Raw genomic sequence first — 8,984 nt, forward strand, 5'->3', positions numbered from 1 at the left:
ATCTATTTTGAGCTTATTTTTATATATAAGCCCTGAATCTAAGATTTCTTTCTCTATAGATGTCCAATTAATCCAATGATATTTGTTTTTTAAAAAGTTAGCCTTCCTCCATTAAACTGTTTTTGCACTTCTGTCAAAAATCAGTTGGACACACTTGTATGAGTCTATTTCTGGCATCTGTTTTATGTTTGTCCATTGATCTGCAAACTGCACCCCTTGGTAACAGGACTCATTCTTTCAAAATTATTTTAACCATTCCAGTTACAGTTTTTGCACATAAATCACAGAACCTTGTGTAAGCCTATGAAAAATATTCTTTTTCTAATTTTCATAGAAGTTCCTTTAAACCTATGCATCATTTTGGAGAGAACTGTCTTAACACCTATACTGTGTTCAATCTTCCAATCTATGATGAAAGTATGTCTAACCATCTCTTTTGGGCTTCTTTAATTTGTTCCATTAACATTTTTAATTTCAGGATATAGCTCCTGTGCATATTTTGACATATATTTAACTAAAATTTCACTTCTTTGATTCAAGTATAAATTTTCACTTTTTTACTGTCTCAGGATTCCTGTGACTCTTCTCACTTTTATCAGACTATTATCTACATGGTGTAAGTTCTAATATTTTCTCCTCAAGTTTAATGATTCTTTCTTCTTTTATTTCCATTTTCATATTCATTTTTACCTTAGAAGATTTTAATTTTTGTCTATGTTTTTAAGATATAGAACTTTCCATTGTGTCCTTTTAAAAATACAGTATATTTATTTATTGAGATCTATTTTGTCATTTGATTCAAGATATTTCAAAATTTTTATTGAAGTATTTTCTTATGGCTGCTTAAAAATCCATTTCAAATAATTCCAACATTTGATTCATCTCAGTTGTGAAATCAGTTAATTGTATTGTCTCACTCAAGTTGTGGTTTCTCTTGTTCTTGATATGATGTTATTTCTTATTGCAACTGGTAATTTACACATTATTAGCTTCCTTCTACGTATTCTGACACTTTCATGGTGAAAACAAAGTACTGACTCTCCCCATCATTTCTTTAAAGCAATAATGGAGTCTCATCTAACCACTGGGTCCCACTAACACCAAAGATGTAGAGAATGTAGGGTACCATGTAGCCTCATTGTGTTTCCCATGTTTCAATTTCATTTATGGCGGATAGTGAGTGACACTTGCCTTCTCCTTGGTTTTAACCGATACTAGGGGCATAGAGAACCAGAGTGTCTGTTAAATAGACCCACTTGACCTCTACCTTATTCAATCTCATTGCTACTAAGTTACTATGTGAGTAAACTGATAATATAATAATCACTAGAAATACCTCATCATCAGATGAATGCAGAGGTGCAGCTCATCATTTGAACTCATCAGGACACCACTTGATTCTTTCTGGTGGGAGAAAGAAAAGACATATTTGTCCAGCATCATCATTTTTAATCTGCCAAAATAATCAGAATAGGACCTGCTTCCTTGTGGGATGTGGAAGATAGCTCTCTGCTTAGTCTTATCAATACTACACTATCAAAACAGGAATGTTATCTACTTCTAAGTGCCCTGGGTAGTTTATTGATTCCTCCTACTTGAGGATGTTAATTCTCAAACCATGCTCCCTATTTCTAAGCATGACACATTCTGTACTGCAGTCACAACTTTCTGACCATTTGCTACATTTTTTCTTTTTTCTTTCTTTCTTTTTTTTTTTTTTTTGTTTTTGGTGCAGGGATTGAACTCACAACCTTGCGCAAGCCAGGCAGGCGCTTATGCTGCTAGCTAAATTCCTAGCCCTTGTCACACATTTTATATCTATGCATCTTTCTGTGCCATTGTTACAAATGTTGCCTGGTTAGACTGAAAAAAAAAAAAAAAACAGTGCTCTCCAACTTTCTGAATATCTTCTTTATGTTTTTGTAGCCTTCCAAATTGTCTCTGGTGACCTCCCAAACTATAACCAATTACTAACTCCTTTAGGTTCCCAATACTGAATGTGTATTTCTTTACAGCATGTATTATATAATCTGCTTTGTACAGCAGAATTATCAGCATTTATGCCTACCTTCACTATCCCTCCAGTTATAAATTACCACTATATTGCTGACATTTGTATTGAATAATGTCATGTTTATCCAGAAATCAGGCTTCCAGAAGCCTCGACATTTGAAAAGACTGCTTTCAAATTGGTTATACAGAACAGATTCTTGCTACAGTTCTTGATTCACACTCAAGTGTTAACAAAGAGGACTTGAGTGTAAAATAGCACAAAGATTCAGACATAAGATATGAGCCAGATGGTTTTGTGGACAGATATAGCAAGAAAAAAGGGCTTTGTTTCAGAGAATGATTAATTATGGGACTACTTGCCATGTCCCAGTGTATGTGTTAAGAGATTTATGTGGATTTATCTGATTTAATTCTCACAACTATCCCTAAGGTTGTTTTCTTACTATTCACATATTATAGGTTGATGATCAATTTCTCCAGTCTTGTTTGCATCAATATACTCTCCTAATCATTTTCAGATTTATGGATGAATGTACTTACAAGATAAGTGATTCAGGTGTTTTTGAAGCGACAAAACTGTTGTTGGAGGTTCTGAACCATTGACTATATTCTTCAGAGGCTCCTGCGAAACTACTTCTTTTCATTGACAAAGACGTTTTTGCACTGGAGCAGGAAAGTTGAAAACATTTATTTATTTAACAAATGTCTATTCAATATCAACTATGTGTAAAAGTATTAGATATAAGGCAATGAACAAGCTCATGGTTAAATAAGAGATATAAAAAGTAAACATTTACATTAGTGTGATAAGCCCTTTTGAATCCAAGCTGTTGGTGAACGATCTAAACATTAGACAAGAAAGTATATTACAAATTATTTTGCTTCCTGTGTCTGTGAGGCAAAAGCAAGAATTCCTTCAAAATATGTATGAAGTTGCTGCATTTATATGCCCAGGGGAGGCAGCCTTCACCTGTCAAGTTCTTCTACACTGAAAGAGCTCAGTGCATCTTGTTCTACAGAAGTGTTGTAAGGGATATTAATTGTGGAACACAATGGCATGACACTTACATATGGCTTCTGACTGTGCATATGGAGGTTTACATATACCTATGAGATATATAGACAGACAGACAGACAGACAGACAGATAGATAGATAGATAGATCACTATGCAGTTCTAAAAGCTTAGTAATACCTTTTACTATTTATATTTTTTTCTTTTCCTTGTGTCACCATATTGGAAAATAATCCCATCCCAAAGTCCTTGGCCTAATAATAATGAAGACTTGGAAAATCCTCACATTTTTTGCCAAACCAGCTATATAAGACTATGAGAACGAGGCTATTATATCACTGACTTAAAAGGTAATAAAATCTGGAGGCAGCCAGTGTTCCTGCCTTGCAGCTTTCTGCTGATTCCCTTAGTTCCAGGTAAATTAATTGTCTTTTTTACTCATTACAATACAAGGTCATCTCAACAATGCAGGGTAAAAGAATGAGAGTAAGGATCTAGACTCTCTTGGTTTGTATTGCTGTTTTATAAGTGGGATACAATATTAAAGATTTTTGAGAAATTCTTATTTAAATGTCATAGCAATCGTGTGACACTTTTTTCTATATTTCACATTTTCTATAGAAGCAATCAGAAAGATAAGTGTACACACAGTTTTGTCTCTTTCTGCAAAATTGTGTCCATTTTGTTTCAACATTTCAATTTCCAAACATCATTCTTATCTCATATGCAGATCTCCGTGTCAGTAGATATTCTTTAAAAACATAAACAAACCGAATAAATCCATATAAGAAGGTAAAATAGTTTCATTGTTTACTCTTCTCTCAGAGAGTATTTAGCATAAAGGATCATCAAAGGAATAATACAAACAAATAGTATGAAAGCATTATAAGTTCATGGATTTGGAGTATTTAATATTCATAAAATTCTAATGATATAATGAAAAAAAAGCAAGCTGTGTGAGAAATGCATTACCAAATATATAAGGTATAAAACATATCTATTAACAAGGGAAAAATCAGCACCGATAACATTTTCTTCTATGCCTAAATGATTTTAGATTAAGGTTAGTTTCATCTTTCAGTTCATTGAATTTTTGAAAATCTCTATTATGTCAGCGTATTTCTTTTACATTCAAAGTAATTATTAAAAATTATTACCAAAAATGATCAGGTAGAAAATATAAAGAATTTGAATCAAGATGGTGGACTGTGCACGGCCCCCAAATTCCTTAAACTGAAAGAAAATCATTTGTACGTACACTTTTGTTCAAAAATTCTGTCTCTCAGTCTCTATCTTTCTCTGTCTCTCTCTCCCTCTCTCTCTCTCTCTCTCTCTCTCATTGTGTGCTTCAATTTTTTTTTAAAACAGGATTGTGATGAATTCCTGGAAGATAGAAAGCAGATGGAGCCTCTGTGGAGGAGGCTGTTGGGCAGCTGGCAACCAGAGAAGAGGAGGAGGGGAGCGGATCTGTTTGGCTCAGGTTTGAGAGAAACAGTAGGGGGGAGAAAGAGAAAAAGAAGTGAGCCAGTGTCAGAGCCGACTTAACCCAAGCGCGCGCACTGACCCTCCCTGCAGACGCCCGCCCAGCGGAAGGCAAAACGGCAGAGGGCGGGGCCAAGGTACAGGCGGGCTCTGAAGGGGCGGGTTCCCTAATCCGCAAAAACGCGGTTCCAAACTGGCCCAAACCGACTAACGCTGCAAAAGCCAGGCCGCGCTAACTCCTCAGAGACCTGCTGCCTCTTCCTGCACCTTTGCCATTGCAGTTCATTTGCCTACCTTTCAGTCGTCGTCTTCTTTGTCACCGTGCCGCTACCACAGCAGCATCGACGACAGATAAGTGGCGGATTCAGGAATTTGGGGTTGGGAGTCTGGGCAGGCGCCAGGAACCGACAGCACTCACGAGCCCGCCATCTCTCTCTAGCCACCACGGCTGCAGTTTCTCTCCCGGTCCGGAACACCGTTGAGAGGCACACGCTGTCCCAGTGCTTACTGTCAGAATTAGAGCTTTTCTGTCAGTTCTGTGCAAGCGCTTGAAGAAGGATCCAGTCTCTGAGATCGCGAAAAAAATTATAATCTCATTTTGTCAGCTTATTTAAGCAAGCAGTAACTTTGCCTAACACTTCTTTCTTAAGTCCTGAGCATGTCTCCTCCAACAGTGCCTCCCACAGGGATAGATGGCGTGTCTGCATACCTGATGAAGAAAAGGCACACCCACAGGAAGCAGCGGCGCAAGCCCACTTTCCTCACTTGTAGGAACATAGTGGGCTGTCGCATTCAACACGGCTGGAAAGAAGGCAATGAGCCGGTGGAGCAGTGGAAGGGCACCGTACTCGAACAGGTTTCTGTGAAGCCCACACTCTACATCATTAAATATGATGGCAAAGATAGTGTGTATGGATTAGAACTTCACCGAGATAAAAGAGTTTTAGCGCTGGAGATTCTTCCTGAGAGAGTGCCAGCTCCTCGTATTGATTCACGCTTGGCAGATTCCTTGATTGGGAAAGCAGTGGGGCATGTGTTTGAAGGTGAGCACGGTACAAAAGATGAATGGAAGGGTATGGTACTGGCGCGAGCACCCGTGATGGATACTTGGTTTTATATCACCTATGAGAAAGATCCAGTCCTATATATGTACACCTTGCTGGATGACTACAAAGATGGTGACCTTCGTATCATCCCAGATTCCAGCTACTATTTTCCTACAGCAGAACGGGAGCCTGGAGAAGTGATCGACAGCCTCGTGGGCAAGCAGGTGGAGCACGCCAAAGATGATGGGTCCAAGAGAACTGGCATTTTCATTCATCAAGTGGTGGCCAAGCCATCTGTTTACTTTATTAAGTTTGATGACGATATTCACATTTATGTCTATGGTTTGGTGAGAACTCCGTAAGTTTGTTATGCTCTTTACAAAAGTTGTGGAGTTATTAGATGTAAAATATTTCCTGTTCTCATAATTGCACCTTTGAGAACAGTTTTGACTCAAAAATTCAGGAAAGTGGGTAAATGTTATTGTGCCTCAAAATCTTACATTGTCTAGTTCCACAGTTTTGGCCCAATGTACAGTGATAATTTTGATATTTATTCTATAATTGAAATTTTTAATTCGGCGCTGATAGTAAAATAAAGTGCAACCATTGGAACAATGCAAAAGTAAATCAGCCTTGCACTATGTCCTTCTTTCCCCACTTTTTCCTTGCCTCTTTTTCTTCCAAGGTAACAAGTGTCAAAAACATGACTTTTTCTGTCCTCAAGAATTGTTACAGTATTTTCTCTAAAAATGACAAGTTGCAAGTATTTATCTAATTGCTTTTCCCACTTTGCATACAGATAACAGCCTTCCAGGCTAATTAATACAATTATCTGTCTCTACCACTATCTTTCACTCTTATTCTCTTGCTTACTGTTTCATACATAGTATATGTAAGGTGCCAAAAAAGTATTCAACCATCCTGTTACTAATGGTCAGTTATTTCCTTTTTTTTTATTGTAACATTGCCAAAATATACTGGTCCTTTTATTTCTACAGGTTAGATTCTCAGAAATGCTAAATAGGCACATGTTTAATTTTAAGAACTATTATAACAGTACTTGTAATGGATTCAAGTCCCCATTCCAGCATCTTCTACAGCAATCATTAGTGCTTGAAAATCTGAAAGGTGAAGAATTGCATTGCATTCCTTGTCACTTTAGTTGGCTTTTACTAGATTTCAATGAATATTTCTTTTTCTATCAGGACATTTCTCTTTTGTGATTTGACAGTTATTATCATTTGTTCATTGATGTGTTGAATTGTTGATTTTTTTTCCTTATAAATTTGTAGGAATTCCTATTTTAAAGTCCATTTAATTATTTGTAACTCATGTTATTATTTTTTCATTATATCATTACTCTTGACTTTATTGATGATATGTTTTACTTTATAATTTTTAGAAAAAATTTAGATAGACCACTATTTCTTTTATAGTTTTTTCTGTTTTTTGTTGTTTTTTTTTCAGATGGATGTCCCTAACTTGTCAGATAAATATTCACCTACATTTTTCTAATAATTTTACTGTTTTTAAAGTTTAAATGTTTTATCCAAAAAATTCAAATTTCATCTGAAATTTATTGTTACATCATTTAAAATAGAGATCCAACTACACTTTTCTTTTACATTCATTAGCTATCTTATTTGTAACAATTTTCAAATATCTAAACCAGTATGACATAGATATAATTATAGTGGCAAACCATAGATTTTAGAACTAGTAGAGCAAGTCATTAGTATTTTTTAATCATCTAATTTTTCTTGACACTTATTCTTACATATGAAAATTCAGAATATTTTTAGCATTGAAAAAAAGCCTAATGTCTTAACTATAGTTGAAGTACACTTCTGCATTCTCATTTTAAGGAATATTTAATAATATTAACCTTTAACATTCAAGAGTGTTGGTACATTATTGAAAATTTTATTCTCTTTTTAATAATATTCTTCATATCATCTTTACCTGAATTCATTTTGTAAGTATTTTTATACATATCAAATTGTTACATTACAATTTGGACAGCTTTCTTTTCTTCATTTGTAACATTTCGGATAATGAAAGCCACCTAAAGAATTTCATATATTTACCTTTTACCGATTTTTTTTTAATCCTAAATTACAGTAGACTTTTAAAATAGAATATTTTGGATTTTCTAGATATATAATCATTACACATGTAACTAGAGATTATTTTTCTTCTAATATTCATACTGATTTTTATTACATTAGCTGATTTACCCAAAACAGTATTGCATAACAATAATAACGAACATATTTGTCCTATTTTTATTTTTCATATAAATATCCTTAGAATTTCATACTGGTATGATATTTGCTGTTGGTTATTGATAGTCATTAATATGTTTAGAAATTTTTGCTTTTCCTGTTTTAAATAGTATTATTATTATTAGAAGGGGCTCCTGGCTTTTATCAAATGCATTTTTACACCTATTATTAACATATATCATTTTTCATTTTTGAACCAAATATGCATTTTCAAAATAAATTCTACTAGACCATGGTGAAATAATCATTTTTTAAATGGCTAGATTTTATTTACCAATATTAAATTTAGAATTATTTTATTTGCATTCCAAATTGGAATTTTTATGCTCTGTATATCAAGTTTTGTTATTAAACTTATTCTAGCTTTAAAAACTATGACTTGATGAGTTTTCAGTCTTTACCTGTGAACTGAAATAATTTAAATAACATTAGAATTTTTGTTCTTAAAAATTACCTAGTAAGAAGCTATAAAACAGTGTAACCCCAGTGACACTTTTGATTATAGATATTTAATCAGTAATCAAATTTTTTCAGTGGCAATTAGTTTGTTCAAGACTTTGTTAAAAAGAAATATGTATTTTGTGTAAGATACAGAGTTTCAGGTTGTCTGTATTACCAAACTTGTTGATTGTACTATTCAGATGCTATAAGTCTTCATATATTTTATGCTAATTAGATCTGTTCAATTTTGAAAATGTAATAAAATCATGAGTTGCAATGATATTTTAAATTTTTGATATCCTGTTATTCATTTAAAAATCACAACAAAACATAAAAAAGTATAAAATATATGATAAATATCTGTTTAGCTACACTCCAATTTTACAAATGTCAACATTTTGTCATGTGTGCTTTACATATAAAGTTATATTTTCCATAAGCCAATTATCCAGTACCTATCCAGTTTTTTAGTATCATACTTCATCCTCTACAGAGGCAGACAGTGTCATACATTCGTTGTGAGTCAGTTATTTTATATATTTATAAAAATATAACTATAACCAATAATACTATCAATTTTTCTATTTTCAAAAAAACCAACTTGAATAATCAATTTCAAAACATGTGGATTTTATTTTGTGTTACTTTGGAGGTATCCTTTTCTCTCTGATTGAATTGTGATAAGAAAATAATAGCACAGACC

At 33.9% G+C, this 8,984-nt stretch overlaps 1 protein-coding gene across 1 annotated transcript; it reads left to right on the top strand.

Annotated features, from left to right (window-relative positions):
- Positions 1-4,493: 4,493 nt before the first annotated feature.
- On the top strand, positions 4,494-8,570 carry Spin4 (spindlin family member 4). Its single transcript, XM_013144513.3, has one exon. It carries the CDS (start codon positions 5,168-5,170, stop codon positions 5,915-5,917), a length of 750 nt encoding a protein of 249 aa, XP_012999967.1. The 5' UTR covers positions 4,494-5,167; the 3' UTR covers positions 5,918-8,570.
- Positions 8,571-8,984: the final 414 nt, after the last annotated feature.

The sequence above is a fragment of the Cavia porcellus genome, unplaced genomic scaffold, assembly GCF_034190915.1.
Source record: "Cavia porcellus strain 051 isolate PalLab524CR breed Dunkin Hartley unplaced genomic scaffold, mCavPor4.1 scaffold_3, whole genome shotgun sequence".
Classification (NCBI taxonomy): domain Eukaryota; kingdom Metazoa; phylum Chordata; class Mammalia; order Rodentia; family Caviidae; genus Cavia; species Cavia porcellus.